Consider the following 20,613-nt stretch of genomic DNA (forward strand, 5'->3'; position numbering starts at 1 on the left):
GACCACCACTGCCCAGGAAACCTGGGTCAGTCTCAGTTATAGACGCATCCGCCACCATCCCTGGCAGGGTCTGTCCTACCCGACCATGCACAAGACCACTGCAGGTTGCTGGCAAGTGGGCAGATCCCCAGGCCCATTCCTAGCTGGCAGGGCCAGGCAAGGACACCCAGCGGGCATGGGTAAACAGGGTCCCTCCAGCCAGGGATGGGCAGCACTGAGAAGCCTGTTCCCCAGCTAGCTCTCCCCAGGGACAAAGCAAGTGGTCAGCAACAGGCTTCAGCCCACAGGTGTCCAAGTTCTCCCACACACTGGGCAGAGTGGTCAGGGTGAGTCCTCTGCATGGAGAGTGAAGGTGCTGCTGTCCAGATACACGGTCCACCCTGAGCCTGTTGTGACACCATGACCACAGTCCACAGGAGCCCACCGTGATGCCATCACTATAGTCCCCACGGAGCCCACTGTGACCATCCACCAAAATGCTAGCACTTCACCGACTGAGGCCTTTTATCCAACTGGTGCTCCTCTGACTGGGACCCCATCACCACTATCAAGCGCAAAGGGCAGAGGTTCCGAGCCCCTAGAAACACAAATGTCCCCCACACTAGAACTGGCCCAGCGACCCCGCGTGGCTCTCTTCCTGACCCACCAAGCCACGGCGCTCTGCGCCAGACAGATCTCTCCTCAGGGGCTCTCAGGGCCCCCCCGCCTTCCCACCCTCTCACCTTCTCTTCCCCGCTCCACGCTGGCACACACCCACAGCAGGCCTCTGCCCTCCAGAGACGTCCCCCACCATCCGTCCTGGTGTCTGCACAAGCCTGTCCTCCTCTAGGGCCCTCTGCAGAGAGCCAGCAGCCATTGCTCCTTAGCACTCACTACTGGGCACTGCTGTCCCTTGAATACATGCTCCCCAGGGGCAGAGACTGTCTATTTGTTCACTAGGCTAACTCGGCACCTAAAGCCATGCCCACTGTGGAAAAGGTGTCCAACAAGTACCTGGGGCATATGTGAGCCGATGCTGGCACCAGAGCTTGCCACTGGGTGCCCACAGGAAGCTGACCAAAGCACCCCATGTGCCGAGGCCGGCGGGAGGCCCAGACTCCTGAGTGTCTACACGGGTCCCACCAGTACCGGCTCGTGGAGAACAGGGCTCAGGCCCCTTTTCAATCAAGATCCACGGGGTGGGCCTCTGGTGGGAAGGGCAGGAGAGCCAATCCCCCAACTGCCCACCACCTCGGGGAGAAGCAGCAGCTACCGCTGTTTGATTTTTTTTTCCCCCTTAAGAACAAAAGAAGAGATCAAATGCTCAACTGTGGGCAATTTCATAGCGGCCAAGTCACTCAACCCTAGAGGATGTTTGCTAATCTGTGAAAAGCAGTGTTGGAAGAGACACTTCTACCATCCTGGCCCCACTCACATGGCAGATTCTCACTCACCAACTGTTCCACAGAAAGAGGAAAGCTCGCCAGTCCCACAGGCACCAGCACTTCAGGCCCCTGTGGAAGAGGAAGAGGGCACCCAAGAAGATGAGGAAGGAGGGGAGGCGGGAGGAGTGAGGGGAGAGGAGTGGAGGGGCAGGAGTGGGGGGACAGGAGTGGGGGAGATGGGGGGAGGGGGGAGACGGGGAGTTAGGGAGGAGGGAGGGAGACGGGGGGAGACAGGAGGGGGGATGGGAGTGGGGGGACAAGAGTACGGGGGACAGGAGTGTGGGGGGAGACAGGAGAGGGGAAACAGGACGGGGGGACGGGAGTGGGGGGAGACGGAAGTGGGGGGGAGATGGGAGTAGGGGGGAGATGGGAGTGGGGGGCGGGAGTGGGGGGGATGGGAGGGGGAGTCGGGGGGATCGGAGGAGGGGGAGACAGGAGTGAGAACACAGTGAGGGGGACAGGAGCCAGGGTGGGAGGACAGGAAGGACAGAGGAGCAGAGGCCACACCCGCACTGGTGCCGCGGCTGCTCCCTGGGGCTGGTCAGTATCACTGGAGCCCTGCAGACTGCGATAAGCAGACCCACCCAAAAACCTACCAGGCCCAGCCAGATGTCCTCCCTGAACCCCTGCCACCGTCTCCACAGGAGAGCCCAGCCAAAAGCAGAGACGCCTGCCCACCCTGCGTTATAGAGCGGGTGCTGGAAAAGCACCTGTCCCCAGGCAGAACAAGCCTAAGCATACACCGGAAGTCAGGCCGGGGACAGGCCACCCTTTACCAGCAAATGCTAGCCTCAGAGGAGGCTTGACCTCTGTGAATAAACACCTCCACCGTGCTTCAGTGCCTGCATGGGAAGTCTCTTCCCAGGACAGGGCAGGTCTCGTCAGAGGCCAGGTGCTGGGTCAACCACGGGCAATGGCGTTTAGGAACGGGGCCACAGCAGGCCGGAAGAAGAACCTGTAGGCCTTCTGCCTGAGTCCTGCCAAGGCCAGAAGAGGCAAAGCACAAATCAAGGGAGCTGGACAATGTGGGAAAGGATGCTGGCTATGACCGGGAGTGATCACTCCCAGGGAATGTGCAGCACTGGGACCTGGCGGGCTTGTAAACTCCCTTGTGAAATGATTTCATTTACATAAAACCTACACAAAGAGAACAAAGAAGTCTCATCCAGCCTCAGCCCAACTGTCCACCACCAGCCCTGCAGCTCCTTCAATGTGAAAAACACCCATCACTGAGCCACTTAAAAGTGAGGGGACAACACGGTGATAGCTACCCTAAGTATTCCATATTTCCTAAAAAATGGACATTCCTTAGACCACCACAGCACAGTGACAGAAGTCAGGAAACGATGGTGGATCTGACACTGGAATCTAGCAGAAAGCTCCTCCAGAATTCTCCACTAGCTCCACTGACGGCCTTAGAACAAAACTGCCAACGGAGGCTCTTTCTGCTCCGGGATGCAGTCAAGGGCCACACATGACATTCACTGTCATGTCTGAGGCCATTCCTTTATCTGTCTGACCCTGTCCTTCTGCAGAGTGCCGGCCACCTACTCATGGACAGTCTCCCAGCTGGGCTGTCCACTGCTGCTCCCATGGTTTGACTTGAGGTGGGCCCTCCTGGCTGGATGAGGCCAGAGAGAGGCCGTGCCTTCCGCAGCGCTGTCCAGGCATGTCTGCTGAGTGTCCCCACCTCAGGGACACCTGGTCTGATGGGGAGTTAAAGGGGCCATGCTTCTCCTAGTCCAGCTACTGCTTTCCCTTCGTAATTAGCAGGTGACTTGCGGGGAGACACAGAGGCCCAGGAAGTGCCCTCTTCATCACGCCTGAATCTTTGGGCGCCTGCTGGTAGATTCTTAGGTGAAGGTAAAATTGGTGTAAGGTCAGACAAGTTCACTTAGGAGTAAAACTGGGGCTGGCTGACGCAGTGGCTAGAGAGAGAGGAAGTGAGACTCCTATCCACTAAATGCCAACAACCCCAACTTCCTGGCATGAAGAGTCAAGCAAACACAGGGCTCTAGGCTTGCTTGGGAGCATGCTTGTGTCAGGAGCACGCCAGTGGCCCTCTGGTGCTCCTGCCTACTACAAACCCAGCCCTTCAGGGGCAGGTGTCCCCAGCAGCAAGAGCCCCTGGTCATACCAATGCCCAGCATTCCAGGGACAACAGGGTGGCTCTACTTGGTGACTCCTGGGCCACTGCACAGCCCGTGGGGCTGAGTTTAAAAGCAGGAACTCCCTGCGACTCAGACTCGCTGCAGGACAGGATTAGGAACTCCAACTAGCCTGATCCAAGAGCATTTTAAAAACTGCTAGAGCAAGTTAGGAGCCTCACAAGTGCACGAAGGCAGCAAGACCCATAAAAGGCCCTGTTGTCCTCCCACCTGGTGACACCCGCCACTCGCCTCCAAACGTACGCACCCCGTGGCGACAGGAATCGTGCCGTCCTCTGCCCACCTCCTGTAGGCCCAGGGCTAGTGGGGAGGAGCCCACAGCAGAGGATGGGGCGTCTCTTTTCTCCTTTCTCCTTTCAACAGTGCCTGAGGATCATCTCAGAACCTGGGGAAAGCTAATTCCTGACAACACAGGCAGCCCGGGGCACTCGGGCCTCAGAGAAAGGGCTCATCTGTGCCACTGTGTAACCTGTCTTGTTCACCTGATGATCATTTAGGTTATTTAGTAAGCACAGCAATCCTCACATACCAGGAACTGAGAATACAAGAAGTAGTAAGACGCAGCCCCTTTCCTCTTCAGATGAAGAATCCACCAGGAAAGTCAAAGCACCCAAACACTTGGGGTTATGGAAACATCGAACAGGAGCTGCGGCTCAGCCTGGGCCTTCTCAGGAACCAGGGGCCTTGCCCAGGTGGTGATATGTGAATGGCCCTGGTGGGGCAGCCAGTCAGAGGTACCTGAGGAGCACTGAGGCTGCCCCCACCGCAGCTTACAGGGAGTGGTCAGAGACGCAGCTAAGAAGAAGCAGGGCTTCCCAACAGCAGCTGGGGGAGGAGACGGCGAAGCCCTACCAGGGTCACAGGGCCACTGACATCATGGCCACCGGAGGGACAGAGCGGCTGAGTCAGAGCCAGCAGGGCCAGGGTGGCCAAGCAGAGACAGAAGAGGAAGATGCTGGCCTGGGGGCTGCTCTCAGCACCAGGGCAGCCAAGGTCTGCCGCAGAGCAAGTTCAGGTCACAAAGGGAAACGTTTTAAGAGGCAAGAAGAAGGCTCGGGAGTGCTCGTGGCAGAGCTGCTTACGCAGCCCTCAGGCAGAAAGAGGCCAGAGGAGCAGGACAGGGCACCGGGGGTCGGAGGGAGCTGCCCACAGGATTCCCCACCCTGGGGTTCCCGTAGCCTTAACCAGTGCCTTATGAAAGAGCTGCCCGTGGGGGGCTGTGATGGCACAGCACAATGCCATGGCCACCTGATGCAGAAGAACAAGTCACCACAGCCCCACAAGCCCCCAACAAGCCAGGCACCAGCTGACCTTTCAGCACAAGGCTTCCCTCTTAATCTGCAGGGGACAAGTCCCTGGCTGAACAGTCAGGACCTGAAGGGAGAGAGAGGACCTCAGGAGGATGGGCAGTCCACAGAGTGACGGCATGACCAGCAGGAAGGGCTCCGGCTTTAAAGCTGCCTCAGCCACAGCCCAGTGGGCACTCGAGACAGGACGGCAGGAGTCATCTGCAGGAAATCACAGTGACTGGGATGCCACACGCCAGAAGAGGGCAAGGCCACGGCCACAAGGTGCTGGTGTCTGGCAGTGACGCTGCCAGTGGGCCTCAGAATCAGTCCTCGGGGAGCAGCTGGCTGGGGGCAGGGGTTGGGGTGGGAGGCAGCCTGGCAATGACCCTATGGTCATTCCCACACATTCAGAGGTCCTCCTGTCCTGTGGGAATGAATGAAAGACCCGGAGGAGGCAGACAAGGACCCAAGCAAGAAAGCAACCACGGAAGGAAGGTGACCAGAACAAGGGGGTAGGCAGCAGCTGGCCACTTGGGGGCTGAAGGAGAGGGAGACAGGGAAGATGCCTTTCCCACACAAACACACAAAGTTGACATGCTCCCGGGCCTGTGGGAGGAGTGACCACAGCCAGTGCCTTCCTCTCACACTAGTCACACAGCCCTTCTACTTGGCTCCACACGTGCGGGAACTCAGCATCTGGCAGGCTCCCGATGGAGAGGGTGTGATGAGCAGCAGCCACAGCCCCTCCTCCTAGGGTCCAACGCTCCTAGGGTCCCCCTCTAAGGGCAGGATGGGACCTGTCAGTGTGTCAGAGTGTAACCCTCTTTTCTGAGACGGGCTTGACTGTGCTGCCCAGACTGGCCTCAAGCTCTGGGCTCCGGGCTCCATCCTCCGGCTCAGCCTCCTCGGAGCTGGGCGACAGGTGCCACCTCTGTGCCCAGCCACGGTTTTTCTTCTCATTCCACGTTGGACAGAACAAGCACCCAAGTGTCACACTTTAGAGGTTTGGGGAGGGCGTGTCCTAGAAGAGGCTTCCCTGGGGAAGGAAGTCTGCCGTGGTCTGAGTAGGAATCTGGGAGGAGGAGGAGGCAGGCGTCACTGGCACAGGGAGGGACAGCAGGCGCACGGGGAGAAGTCTGAGCGCAGAGCTCTAGAAGGGACCAGCCAGGAGGGCATGAGATGCTGGGAGGACGCTGGAAAAGCAGGCAGTGCCCACCACAGGCTGGGATTTGACCCGAAAAGCAACAGGAGCAGTACAGGGTTTGTGACTTGGACCTGGGGTTTGGAGAGACCACCTCAGGCTGGACTGAAGTAGGAAGTCCTCCTGCGGGCCTGGACTGGGGTAGGAAGTCCTCTTGCGGGGCTGGACTGGGGTAGGAAGTCCTCCTGCGGGGCTGGACTGGGAGGAGGCTGCCATGTAGGGGCGGCAAGTGGTGCCCAGCCCTCATCCCTAGACAGGATAGGGCCCTCCCCGCCACATACCAGGCATTGGGACTCACCAAGGTGAGTGGTGGGACCAACTGCACAGACACGGCCCAGTCGCCTGGCCATCTCCAGGCCTGAAGGCCATGCTGCCTTCACTGTTTCCAAGCTCCTGGCCCTCTCTGACTCACCCCCCCGCCCCACTAGGGGGGCAGCAATGGTACCAAGCTCAGGGCTGTGCTGAGGAGTGAGCGAGCTGGTGCCAACACATCTACAACAGGCCACAGTAAAACTGCCCAGCCCAGTCTCCTGCCCTGCCTGTCCTGTGCCAGCCAGGTTGGTCTGCAGGAGAAGTCTGTGAAGACTTAGTCTGAAGAATACAGAAGAATACAAAGTAGCTCATCAATAATGGACTCGATACCTTGCAGCAGCAGGGCTGAGCGCCCAGGAGCCTGCATCTTCCTGGAACGTTCAGGCTTGGATCTGCGTTTTCTTTCTTAACACTGCAGGTGAGCTCAGGTGGTATGTCCATCGCATGGCACTGACCTAGTGGAAGGACAAGCAAGAAGCCCACACCAGCCACTAAGCCCTGATAACCAAGAATCTGAACTCAGAAAATGACAAGCCAAGAAGAGTATCGGAGGCCACACTGGCTTCCTGACGTTCTTGTTGCTCACGTCCAGATAAGAAAGGAGAACAAGATGTTTGTGAAAAACTGAAGGAGGGCGAAGAACAGAACTCGAGAGGGAGGCAACGCTAAGGCCCAGGAGAAGAAAAAAAAACAAACTCTCCGGGTTTAAAAGAAAAACCGTCTCTGCCCGGGTGGCGACAAGCCTGTCATCATGAAGATAACAGTCTTAGAAACAGCCTAGCGTTCAGACGTAAGCACACCCCACCAGGGTAGGCATTTTAAAGTTAATTGGCTATTTTTATCAAGCCTACCAAATTCTATCACATGATATTTAATTGTTATAATTCCAGACGTTTAAAACTGAAGGAAAATGGTGACTTCATGGGTCCAAGAGCTGGTGGCAATCTCACCACTGGCTCCTGGATGTCTCTCCATGCTGTCACAGAACAGAAGGGTCTTGTGTGGCTCAAAAGCCCAAACAAGAAGTGGCTCTCCTTCTAGGTCAGGGGAATTCCTGAGCAGAGCCTAGGGGTCGGCGGACACAGCAAGTTGACAAGGCACGTAGTACCACCGTGTCACCAGCTCCAGGGTATGGTCTGTTGCACAAGAGGGGCAGGAGCTGCCAGGAGTAAGGCGAAGGGCAGCAGAAACTCTTCCCTCGTGCCAGGGGGTATCAGGGCCAGAGGCCCCCCGTGCAGCTAGTCTGCTGTCCACCTGAGGGCAGCTTGCAGCTGGAGGGACTGCCTCTCCCGGACCTTACCAGACTTCTGGGAGATCCTGCCTCAGTCCCTGGAGACTGCCTCTCCATCTGGTAGTGAGCACCTACCAATGTGGCTACCCCAGGACTGGGTGACAGCTTTGCCTGCAGTCCCCAGAAGGAGCAATACATGCCTAGGACCCAGTAATCCCACTCCTCAGCACAGACCCACTGGAAGTGCGCATCACCAAAGCCAGACACTTGAGCGGCCACAGCTGCAGCACCAACAGTCAGACGCTGGAAGGGTCCAAAGCTCAAGACCATGTGTGGGTACCTACGTGTTCACCATCGGCCTCCATTGCAATGAGTGTGGACATGCCACAGCCACAATGGCACCAGGAGGGGCTCTCAGACGACTGGTACTCACACACAGACCTGCAGGATTCTAGTCACATGACACCTGGGGAAGGCAGGTAGATGGGGTAAACCCAGGGCAGGGGACAATGGCTGGAGGGAGAACAGGGAGATAGATCCCAGGGTCCTGGATCTGAATGTGACTGCATGGGTGGGTTCAGCATGGAAAACCCCCGGGGCAGAACGCTAGGATATGTCTATCTTTCTGGTATCTATGCTATACCTAAAAAAACATAAAACAGCTCCCCAGTCTGGAGTCAGGGTAGGACAGGCGTGCAGTGTCTTCTTGCCCCTTGTTCATCCTCCCCCCCGCTACACATGTGCTTCAGCGTGGTCTCTCTCCTGGGAGGGCCTGTGCGACCATCTGTATTTATGGCTTCCTTCCACCCAGGCCTGAGATTCACCACACCTCCTGGGGATGCCTGGGCTACCTTATGCCACTCATGCTGATCCAGACCCGGCCTCCCCTTCCTCAGCTCTTAGAGTGTTTGCATTATTATTAACACGTGCCAATTCCCAGTTGTTTTATTCCTGCCAAAGCGTCCTAGCCCCCCAGTTCCAAAAAAAAGACAAAAAAAAAAAAAAAAAAAAAAGAACCAAAGCGTCCTAGCTAGACTATAGACACAGAGCCTGCCCTCTGGGTGATTTCAACCCTCCCGTCTCCACAGGCAGCTAGCCTATAGGGGAGGATCCTCTTCTATCTGCCACTCACTGCCAGCCTCCCTCCCCACTAGGAAGAGCCCATGTGGGAAGCCAGAAGAGTGTGGGGGGGGGGGCTAACGGAAGAACAGGTTTGTCCTCAGTCTGCCTTGAATGCACCCTTAATGTTTACAACACCATCTATTTTGATTACATGGACCATCTGCAATGTGTGCCCAAATTGTAAGAATCTTCCACAAATGTGAGCTTTCAGAGTTGAGTCAGGCCAGTCCCCTCTGTTCCACAGAACCCTTGTGCCTTCTCATCAAGCCCATTCCTTTTGTTGCCCAGAGAAAGAATGCCACACATCACCAGGGCTGCAAGGGTCATCTCATCCTACACAAACAGCAGCACCCACATGCTGGACACATGTGTGAAAAGACAGGACATTCTGAGCACTAAGCCCTCAGGTTCACTGCCATCTCTCCTGTCCAAACAAAGGCTGGAAGTCAGGTGATTCCTTGTGGCTACTTGGACTGTTGGAGCCCCTCTGAGCCTGGGCCTTCAGTTACCCTGGGAAACCCTACCTTTCCTGTGTGGGAGCTCATGCCCTTTACTCAGGAGAAAAGGATCCCTCTTCCCAGTTTCAGAATCGTTTCCGCTCGCTCAAGAGGCTTAACGGTCCTAAGCCAAGGGGAGGGCTCTGCTAAACACCAGGGGGTAGGAGATGAGTCTCCTTTCTCTTTGTGACCCCAGCCCAGCCGGGCCCTTGCCACCAGGGGCAGGCAACCCATGGGTGCTACATGCAGCACACAAAACCGTTTTCCCTTTTAAATGAAAGACACATAATGAAGCAAAGGCCACATACATGAAGTAAACAGAAGAATACAAACACACTCATCCTCTAGTCTGCAGAGACCTCTTCACTCCTTAGTGTGGTTTAACAGCAGAACCAGGAGCCGGGCCTGGGAGGGATCTCGGCCACCGCAGACTAAGCCTCCCAGCTGACAGGAACCCCAGCCGCACCGGGGAGGAGGGAGGCACCAAGGTCACCAGCAGCGTGGGTAGGGGCAGGAACCCTCCTGTCCATCGCTGAGATCCGGGAGACGCTCCCGAAATCCTTGCAGAAGGCGCACAACGAAGGCATGCCCGTGTCGAGCCACAGCTCACGGGTCCCAGAACCCAAAAGGTCGCCAAATCGTGCCTCCTCCACAGGGCTGTCCGCAGAGGGGGCGGGGAGGGCCAGCAGCGGACCCGCACCGTGGACCCACGCGTCGCGCCTACGGGACCAGGCAGCAGGCGGCTTCGGGGCTGCGGTGGCCCCGCAGAGGGCCCCGCACCCTCTGGGGAGCGAGTTAACTCGGCTCCGCCAGCTCGGAAGCTTCCAGCAATGAATTATCCAGAGCCGCTGCGGGGAGCGGCGGCGAAAGGCCACCGCGGCTGGACCGGGACCTGCCGCCGGCCTCTGCCTCCGCCGCATCCATACCTGCGCGGTTGCCGGGTCTACGCGGGCCGGGCCACGACCCCCGCCCGCGGCCCCCGCCAAGCTAGTCCTCGGCGCGCAGCGACGCCGCCCGCGGGCTGGGAGGAGCCGTCGGCCAGCCGCGCGAGGCAGAAGGCCGCCCCCCACCGATCCGGCCCAGCCCGCTGCGCCGGGAGTGCGGAGCACGTACCTCGGCCAGCAGGTGCCGCCGCCGGGGCCCGCGGCTGCAGGGGACGCCGCTCCGCCTCCCGCCGCCTTGCGCGCATCCTAGGGAGCGGGCGCCGGCCGGCCGCCAGCCCGGGCCCTGCGCCCCCGCCCGCCCCGGCGCCGCGCGCCCATTCACGCCCGCCCGAGGCCCGTGGACGCGAGGGGCGGGGCGGTGTCACGGGGCCGCGGCGGCCAATCGGGGCGCGGGAGTCCGAGGCCCCGCCCCAGGGGTCCCCACCCGTTCGGGGGCGGGCGCCCGCTGGGACGGCGGGGGGCGCGCGCGGCTGGCCGGGTGTCCCGCGTCCCGCAGCTCCCCGGGCTCCACGCGGTGACGTGGTGGAGCGCATACAGAAACAAAAGGTGCTTGGACGACAGGGGCTCGTGCGACTCCTAGGTGGGTGGTTGCTGGGCCGCTGGACCAGGGGCTTCACGCAGTCACGTGCCGTGCCCGCCGGCGCCGCTCCGCAGCCCTCCCCGGCTTCCTAGGATGGGGTAGGTGTCCGTGGGGCTGCGCGGCCGCCTTGTGCTGGTCCACGTGCTGGAGAGAGCGCGCTGATTACCGCCAGCAGACTCGCTGAGGCCCCGGGGAACGTGGTGACCTTAAGTCATTGCCGCGTCGGGACCTGGGCTTCGGTAGCGCTCATTTCCACAACTCCAGAGGCCTCCTCACCTGTGTTTGATTCTGGAGAAGAAAGATCATACTGTTTTTTAAAGCATAAATATTAGCCCCAGAATTAAGAAACTAAAAAAGTTTTTTTTTTTTTTTTTGGTGGGCTTTACAATTGAGCATAATAGTGGGATTTCTTGTTACATATTCGTCCGTGCACACAACGTAACAATATAATTTGGCCAGTGTCATTCCCAGTATTTCCCCCTTTCCCTCCCCTCCTTCCCCTTCCCTTCCTCTATGTGACTGATCTCCCTTCAACTGGAATTAATAAAAGTTTAGAGTTCTGACTTGTACTTCTTTAACGCATCAGTGTGTGCATTTTTGCTCCCCCAGCATTAGTGCTAGGAAGCAAAGGCCACATACAAGAAATAAAACATGTATGAAATAAAACCCCTCCCCCGTGTGGCTGGGGTTCCTGTCGGCTGGGAGGGTTAGTCTGCGATGGCCCTTAGTCCCTCCCAGGCCCCCGCTCCTGGTTCTGCTGTTAAACCCCACTAAGGAGTGAAGAGGTTTCTGCAGAATCGCTAGCCATCATAGAGGACGAGTTTATGTATTCTTCATGTATGTGGTCTTTGCTTCATTACGTGCCTATGACACCCCTCTCGGATGAAAAGGAAGATCCTAGCCCTTATCCAAATGCTTTTGCATGAGCCCAGAACCTTGGGCAGCCTGTAAGGAGCAGTTGGTTTGAAGCTATCTGTTCTTCCTCTGGTGGGGCAGGGTTGCTGGGACATTTGCTATCTGGGTGATCAAGGTCAAGAGCAGACACTGAAGGAAGTGGGGAGGACTCTGCTTCCTGCCTCCCAAGGGGGCGTGCTGTAAAAATATTTCTGGATTATCCTAAGGTGAGGATGTGGGAACATTTAGAACAAAAATGGAGGAAGAGCTGTCGCTGGCAGCTAATGGCCTCAGGTTGGCCCCAGCTAGCCAGACAGAGCAGCTGCCCTGGGCAGTGGCGGCTTCGAGGAGAATGCGAGCACCTCACCCTGTCCCTGTTGGAGGACAGCTGAGGCCTGCCTGCTTGGTCAGCTGTCTTTCTGCTTCCCTCCCAGGTCCCCCATCTCCCAGGTCCTGGCTGTCGTGGGTGCCTGCTGCACCCTGGCTTGGAAGGATGGGTATAAGGAGGGTGAGGATGGAAAGAAATCTGACCGCCTCCCGTTCCAGCCCCCAGGACCTCTCGTGAGCACCCACTACCTCATTCATCCACTCACATTTGGCAAGGAGTGAGGAATTGACTCACTCCAACTGCCAAATGAGCCCTTCCCCAAAGATCCCCAAATGGGGTCAGCCGCCAGGTCTCAGAGCCTAGCTGGTATCTCTCCAGGTCAGTGTCTGAACTCAGAGAAGCTTCTAGATTCTGACTGGCAAGAGGGAGAAATCTGGGATGGCAAGTATGGTTTCCTAAATTTTTATTTCCTTGGCCTATTACTTGGGTCAGTCTGATAGCAGGCATCCCAGGGGCCCAGGCCCACGTAGGTAGGTATGCCCTCTGAGTGCTGAGTGAGTTTGATGGGTATGAGCCACTGGGTTCACAGTCCCATTTGAGGGCCCCTGGGGGTCCTGAGGCCTAATCTGACAAATTTCAAGAGATAAGACACTACATTCAAAATATTTTTTTTTATTTGAAGCCAGCCTCAGTAAAATCAAGGCATTAAGCAATTCAGTTCCTGTCTCTAAATAAAATACAAAATAGGGCTGGGGGTGTGGCTCAGTGGCCAAGTGTCCCAAGTTCAATCTCCGGTACTGCGCTTCCCACCCCCCCCCCTCCAAAAAAATAAAAAAGATTTTTTTGGGATCGTCAGTAATCTCTACAAGTACATAGGGGTCCTGAGGCTAGTTTGAAACTCACTGTCCAAGCGACCGAGAGAGTGCCATCTGTGACCACAGGAGCCAGACTAACCCAATCAAAGGAAATCTCAGGTCTGATTTGCTGGAGGATGAGAGATGCTTCCACTTCCTGCTAGAGAGGAATCAGGCAGTAAGTGGGCTCCAGAGCTGCTGATAAGGTAGCCACAGGAACTATGTTTTGTCACTGTGACCAAAATACCCAATACAAACAACTTAGAAGAGGGAAGGTTTATTGGAGGCTCAGGTTTCAGAGGTCTCAGTCCATTGCTGTGGGCCTCAGGTGAAGCAGTATGTCATGGCGCATGGGCACAGCGCAGGAGAGCTGCTCTAATTGTGCCAGCTAGGGAGCGGAGAGACAAGGAAGATGCACCCTTCCTGGACATGCCCCCAGAGACCCACCTCCAGCGACACCACACCTGCCTACGCTACCAGGTGGTTCATTCAAACTAGGATGGACTAATTAGGTTATAGCTCTCATAGTCCAATCACTTCAGCTCTGAATATTCCTGCATTAATAGAAACTTTAGGGGACATCTCATGCAAACCACAGCATCCTATCCCTGGCCCCCAAAAGCTTATGTCCATTTCACAATGCAAAATGCATTAGTTCATCTCCAAGGGCCCCATAGTTTTAACAGTTGCAGCATTGCCCACAGATCCAGTTCAAGTCCAGTGTCTGCTGAGAGTCAAAGCGAACTGTGAGCACCTGTAGAAAACAAGTTCCATATATCCAATATACAGTGACACAGAGTGAACATTGCTATCCAAAAGGGAGGTATAAGAGCACAGGAAGAAAGAATGGGACCAAAGCTAGCCTGAAACACACTGAGAACTACCCACTACAGAACTCTGTCTGTAGCTCCTTATACAGCACCTGGAACACATGGCCACATGATGTGCTCTCCATAGGGCTTAAGCAGCCCACACTACTGGCCTTGCTCATTGCAGTGCATGTGGGCTCTCTCTCAGCCTGGCCCTCTCTGCAGCCAGGAGCTTCTCTCAGCAGACGCCCACGTTACTGGCATCTCACCTTCACAGCTTCACATGTCACCCTCTCAGGGGCAGCTGAACCAGCACTATGTGGAGGAGTCCAAGGTCTGCTACCAGCCTGTGCAATACCTGGACCCCCTGGAACCCTGGCTGCAGTGGTCTCTGCATACCTCTGCAACTCAGCATGATGAGTGAAACAACTCCTAGGCCTCCCTAGGCAAGCAGGGTCTTCCGTGATCTCAAAGGAATTTTCCCTCTACACCCTTGAGCCTTCAGTGAGTGTGATCTTGTAAATTCCTGGGATGCTCTCAAACCATATTTCCTGTTTTCTCTGTGCAAACTACTTAGCATCTCTTTAGGGTCTGTAATCTCTTCAAAAAGCACACTTTCATTGGCCCCAGCTTTTCATGCACTGTTCTGGCCAAACTGCAAGTTTTTAAAAATCCTTTAGATCTGTTTTCTGTTCCTAATTGTCACAGTAAGCCTTACTAAAAGCTGCCAGCAATATCCATACCACTGACCAAAGGCTGTGCCGCCCTGAAATATCCCCCACCAGATTTATTAGTCCACTACCTTTAAATTCAGTCCCACAGTCTCAGAACATGGGTGAAATATAACCAAGTTCTTTACCAGAATATAACATGAGTTCAATTCCTGGTAGCAACCATTTCCCTCTGAAACCTCATGAGCACAGTCCACATTCCTATGAGTATCCTGGTTCTCGAGCTCCCACCAGAATCATCTATTATACTCTGCTTACAATATTCTAAAGCTTTTCCCAGTCTGTGTCTCTAACCTTTTCAGAATTCTTCCCACAAACCAGTTCCAAAAGTTCCTGGACCACATGGTCAGGTTAATCACAGCAATGACCCCACTCCTGGGACCAATTTCTGCTTCAGTTAGCTTTTGCATCACTGTGAACAAAACACCTGAAAAGAATAACTTAGAGGAGGAAAATTTCTTTGGGGCTCACAGTGTAAGAGGTCTCAGTCCACAGACAGTTGACTCTTGCTCTGGGTCCAAGGTGAGGCAGCACATCATGGTGAAGGGCCCCATGGAGGAAAGCTGCTCAGCTCATGGTGGGACCAGGAAGCAGAGAGGACTGGGGCAGGGAAGGGGCCCACGGGAAGATACACCCTTCCAGGGCACACCCCCAGAGACCTGCTCCTCCAGCCACGCCTGTCCTACCTAGAGTTACTATCCACTCATTTAAATGAAGATGAACTGATTAGGTTACAGCTCTCAGAATCTAATCATTTACCTCTGAATATTCCTGCAGAAACACAGGAACTTTGGGGGCCACTTTATAGCCAAACCATACAGTCTAAAAGAGGATCTGACCCTAGGAAGGAAGGAAGCTGGGAGCAGAGGAGAGAGATTTGAAAGAAACCTTTTCCTTTAAGACATTTTTGAGTTGCTAGATCAAACCAGTCCTACAGCTCCTACAGCCTCTATACATTCCTGTTATAGGAGACAATGGATTCCTCTGTGGGTTAAACCAGAGAGCTTCAGGTGCATGTGAGGCCCTGTGTACCTGTTCACCTGTATTCTACCTAGACCAGTGCGGTAGACCTCAGGATCCCTGGGATTCACATTCAGCTGTCATCATGGCAGCGCAGATCTGAGACTGGGCTGGAGAGGAGGCACAGTCTGAGAGGAGAGGGACCCAGTGACCACTCTGAGCTTGACTGGCATACTAGAGCAGAGTTGATCTCGTGGTGTTTCATTGTTTACAAGTTGGAAACATGAGCATCGTCCAGCCCAGGGCTGCACATGCCCTGCTGCACTGAGGACCCAGGGAGAGGTTTGGACATTCTTCACATGCTCCTTGGGGGCAGTGGGACACAGTAGAGGCCCATGCGTGCCTGCTTCCTGGGGGGATTCATGGGACAGGGTGCATGCCCACTGTGCCGTGGCTTTCCTCGGGGTTTGTGAGTACACTCCACATCTTACAGTAAGAAAGTTGAGACTCAGTGGGGAGTGGCCAGCGCACCTCCCACCTCCACCTCCACTCCCATCTCCACCCCCACCTCCACCCCCATCTCCACCCCCACCTCCACCTCCACCTCACCTCCACCCCCACCCCCTACCTCCACCCCCATCTCCACCTCCACCCCTACCTCTCCCCACCCCACACCCCCACCTTCACCCCTACATCCCCACCTCCACCCCCACCCACCCCACCCCCTATAACCACAATCCTAGAGTCCTGCTTTCCCCACTGCAGGCTTGCTGGGCCCCCATCAGTGCCTATCTGGAGAAGCATGCATTGCTGTTACATGAGGAACAAATAGAACCTCTACTGTTACTTTTTAAATAGCACCTTCCTGGGGACACAATCTCAAGGAGCAGGTTCTGAGGGTCAGGGTAGGGCAAGAGAACTCCCAGGCTACGGTGCCTAGCAGGGAAGAAAGATGGGAAAGGGATGCAGATGGCTCCCAAAACAAACTACTTACAGCTTTGCCAAGACCCCACCTTGGACATCAAAGCCAGGAGCCAGATGCCATGGGTTAAGGAATTCTTAATTATGCCTCAATGCAATTGGCTGGAATTTTGCAGTTGAAAGAAAAAGAGGGCAGTATGAAGATCTCGGGCAACATGGCAAAGGCTTGGGATGTGACACTCATTGAAAAGAATAAAGGGGAGGACACAGATGGTGTGCCACCTTCTATTTTGCAGCCCCCAATTGGAAGGGAACTTGGAGAAATGACACCCACCACAGGGTGTTGGGGTGGGGGAACTATGAATGGGGTGTTCATCCCCCCTTTTCAAAAAAGCTTCTTCAATGTTGTTACAATGTTGTTTTTAACAATAAATAAAATGAGGGAATTCTTGGTACAAACTACTGATGCCCCAGGGGTCCAGATGGCCTTATTCTCTTTGCCTACCAAAAGCTCCCTGCCTACACCCACGCCAGGAGAAGCTGAGCCTCCCTCAGGGCCTGGGGCCTTCAGAGCAGGAGGGGTGGTGCTGGTGGCGCCAGGAAGAGGGAGTGAGGGGGCAGGGTGCCAAGGCAGTCAGAGGGGCTGCATACCGGGCCCTGGCCCCTACAGGCCTCCCTGTGGGTTCCACGGGGCCTGCTGAGGTGCTTTGATTTCTTTTCTGGTGGCACTGCACCCCCTGGCTCCTCCTGAGCTCCTGACCCTTGCTCAGGCCCCCAGGGACTGGAGCCCAGCTGCAGACACAGCAGACTGTCTGCTTCCTGGGGAACAGAGGAAGTGGCCCCTTGAGGCTTTTCTGGGAATGTTTCCTGTGAGCAGCCACCTGGAGCAGGAGGGGAGCAGACAAAGCAGGGCAGGCTCCTGGCAGTGGGAGGTTGGGGTTGAGCAGACGCCCCGCAGGGACGCAGGGATGTGATCCTTCTGCAAGCACAGACACTGTCCCCGGATTTGGGCAGGCCTCGAGGGTGGTGGAGGATCATTCCCTCACCCGGGTGTGCATTGCAGGAAGGTTTGCTCTGTGCCTGTTATCCCAGCCCTTTAGGTCCCTTAAGTCATTTCATTTTGTCTTCTCTGCACCCCTTTGAGGCACAGTCCTCTTATCCCTGCATCTTACAGTAAGGAAGTTGAGACTCAGATGCTTAGAGGGTGGAATAACTTGCCCAAGGTCACTCAGCTAAGAGGTCACAAAGTCAGGACCCCAGAGCCCATCTACTGACAGGTCCAAATGGCCTCACTGAAGAAAAGACACTTTAAAACAGACTAGCCAGCCCAGGAACTCAGCCAGACAGAGGGAAGGACTCTTGACCAAGATGGACAGCAGGGCGGGGCAGCAGGGCGGGGCAGCAGGGCGGGGCACAGGCACCTGCCCAGGGCTCCAGGAGGCTCCTGAGGGTGATTCCAAGGGAGTTTAGTTGGGGGTTGTATTCACTTTCTACTGTTGTGTCACAAATTACCACAAATTTAAATTAAAACAACATAAAAGCGCTATCTCACAGACCAGATCTGTGGGTGCAACTGGACTCTGTAGGGTCTGGAGGGACTGAAACCAAGATGGTGGCCTGGGATGGGGTTCTCATCTGGGCCCTGGGGTCTTCATTCAAGCTCACTGGTCTTGGGAAGAGTTAATTTTCTCAGATTTCTTCCCTCATTTCCTTGCTTGCTGTTGGCAGGGGGCCCTTGGCTCCTGGGAGCTGCCCATACATATTTCTTTGTCGTGTGGCCTCAAAGGAAGTTCGAGGTGTGGATGTTTGCTTTTTTACCAGGCAGCATGGTTTATGGCTTTCCCTTCACCACCTGTTAGACAAGACTCAACATCCCACATGATTAGCTGAGACCAGGCAGATAATCTTTTCCTCTACAGTCGACTGATTTAGGATCTTAATTACATCTGCAGACTTCCCATCATAGCAATATCTAGGTTAGCACTTGAAAGAGGGAGAAAGTGTGTGCGCACCATCGGCCAGGAATGTGAGAGCCATCTTGGAACCCTGACTACTACAGTAGAATTCAGCAAATGCAGAAGACACGGACATGCAAAGGAGGAAGAGGAAACAGAATGAGCAAAGAACTCTGAGAGACTGTTGGGAATGAAGATAGGAACGTGAAGGCCGTGCTGGCGGCAACATGGTGGACTAGATTCTGGAAAAATCTGCTGAGTCAAAATCTCTAAGATGCTGGGGAAATTGTTAAAAGGTCCATGTTACGTAGTAGGGCTGAGCTGGAGGGTGGGAAGAAGCTATCTGAGGCAGGAGAGACAGCCTGGCAGCCAGTGCTGGGGGGACTGGAGATCTCAGTGCCCACCCAGAGCCCCAAAGGGCAAGAACTCCAGAGGTGGCAGTGGGACCTTGATCCTCAAGGAAACAGGGGAAGTGCACCATAAATGGCAGCTTGCGTGGAGATGCCCCCTGTGAGCTCAAAGTGGCACCAAAACCAAACCAAAAGTTTCCCCTGTAAATTTCCCCTAACCCAAGGCCACTCTCCTGCAGGCTTGGCGCTGAAATTCATACCACCTCTGGAACTCAAAACCTTTCAAGCTGAACATTACTTTAAAGCAGTCCCAGGTTGGTAGTTCCCCTGGGCACCTGCAAAGAGCAAATCACCTCCAGGGGCATGCTCTCTGGACCTAAGCCTAGGATAGTCCATCCCAGGTTCCAAGGAATCTGAGTTTGCAATTTAAAACTTCACAATATTCATAAGGGGAAGCCCCTATACAAGATATCCAGCAGAAATAATAGAATAAAGGCTCAGAGAATGGAGTTAGGAGAGTGAAAAAGTGAGGCTATTCATGGTGATTCTAGAAAGACAGATGTCAAAAGTATAACAGGGGGATAAGAAAAGCAGGGGGTCACCTACAGGGACTCAGTGCGCAGGATGAGCAGCAGAGAGAGAAATTTCCCCAAATGCAGTACTGAGACTAGTACTGCAGAGAATAGAAATGAGGCAAATAGATACCGAGGATAGGATTGAAACCAGAGCTTCTCCCCTCCTACTGGCAGGTGGGTTCTGCGTAAGCTGCAGGCCTCTGCAGTCAGGAAAGCCTGTGTCTGGACTTGCTAGGCCGCATTCGCAGCTAACCAAGGCAGGGGATGTCTGCCTGCCCCAGCTCTGAGGCTGTAGCCGGCAAAGGCCAACTCTCCTCCCGACCACAGGGTAACATGCTGCAGCCCCTGAGGGCGGGCTGTGCCCCCTCTGTGTTACAACAGACCTCAGCAACTCACTGGCAACTTCTTTCTGGGTTCTTGTCTCACAAATTCGAAGAATCAAATTTACAGAGTAGGAAGGGTGAATAAAACAGTAGAATCTAGTCACTTGTGAAGAAGAGAGACAGCTCTCCTAGGGCAAGAGGGGCCTAAGGGCTGTGGGCTGAGTGCGCTAGCCTGGGGTTTACAGCAGGGCTCAGCACTTGGTTAGTTCTTAAGCCTGAACTTTCAGGCCTGCCCCACCTCTCAACGCTCACCAGGATGCAGGAGGTTGAGGTTGGTGGACTGCAGATGCCGGGAGGGTCAGGGCTAACCCTGGGCCTGGGCTGGGCCACTGCGGTGCACCAGGTTGGCTACCATGGGTTGCCTTGGCCTGGCTCCCTGAGCCCAGGCCTGCGCCTGCTTGGCTGGTTCCCTGCAGCCTTGTCCTTTCCTCACTCATGCCCCAGCCTGCCCCGGCTGCTCTCCACGGCTCTGGCTCGGCCATGGCTTCTTGGTGGGGAGTAGCAGGCCAGGTGTGTGGCTCAGCAGCTGGGAGGTGGGTCAGAATGAGTAAGGAAAAAGCTTGCACATGCCTGACCAGACTTTTAGAAAGAAAAAAAAATAGAGCAAATGATATAGAGGCAAGAACTGAGGAAGCCATGACCGAAGACTTTTCCAGAACTAATGAAAGACACAGTCTTCAGATGAGGGCAGACAGCAGTTCACAGGCAGGAAGTGAGCAGACGAATCTCACAACAGAGGCTGGGGTGGGGCTCAGTGGTGAGCGCCTGCCTAGCACATGTGAGGCCCTGGGTTCCATCCTCAGCACTACATAAAAATAAATAAGTAAGATGAAGGTCCATTAACATCTGAAAAAATATTAAAAAAAGAAAAGACCTTTGAGGCAGCCGGAGGAAGGAGACAAGCAAAGAAGCAGCAGCCACCCAAGGGCTCCTGGGAGAGGGGAGATAGTGTCTGTAGCGTCCGGGGACAAATGGCTGTTGGCTCAGCTTGTACAATAAAGGAGTCATCTTTAAGACCGAGGGCACAGAGAGGGGCACAAGGGGGTAGGAAGCAGGAGCTGGGCAGCTGCAGCCCCAAGGAAGGG

General features: G+C 55.2%; 1 protein-coding gene across 2 annotated transcripts in view; it reads right to left on the reverse strand.

Moving 5' to 3' along the window:
* Window positions 1–10,538, reverse strand: part of ST3GAL5 (ST3 beta-galactoside alpha-2,3-sialyltransferase 5) — a 37,957-nt gene extending 27,419 nt beyond the window's left edge. Inside the window, exon 1 of one of the 2 annotated variants that reach the window (XM_081264280.1) lies at window positions 9,553–10,309. Coding sequence is in view for 1 of the 2 variants with exons in the window: in XM_081264279.1 (XP_081120405.1) it covers window positions 10,358–10,433 (76 nt within the window). In the remaining variant the exon portion in view is untranslated. Of the gene's footprint in view, window positions 1–9,552; window positions 10,310–10,357 lie in introns of those variants that run through there. The other variant, XM_081264279.1, reaches the window with a different exon arrangement.
* Window positions 10,539–20,613: the final 10,075 nt, after the last annotated feature.

The sequence above is a fragment of the Spermophilus citellus genome (genome assembly GCF_964194105.1).
Source record: "Spermophilus citellus genome assembly, chromosome: 13".
Lineage (NCBI taxonomy): Eukaryota > Metazoa > Chordata > Mammalia > Rodentia > Sciuridae > Spermophilus > Spermophilus citellus.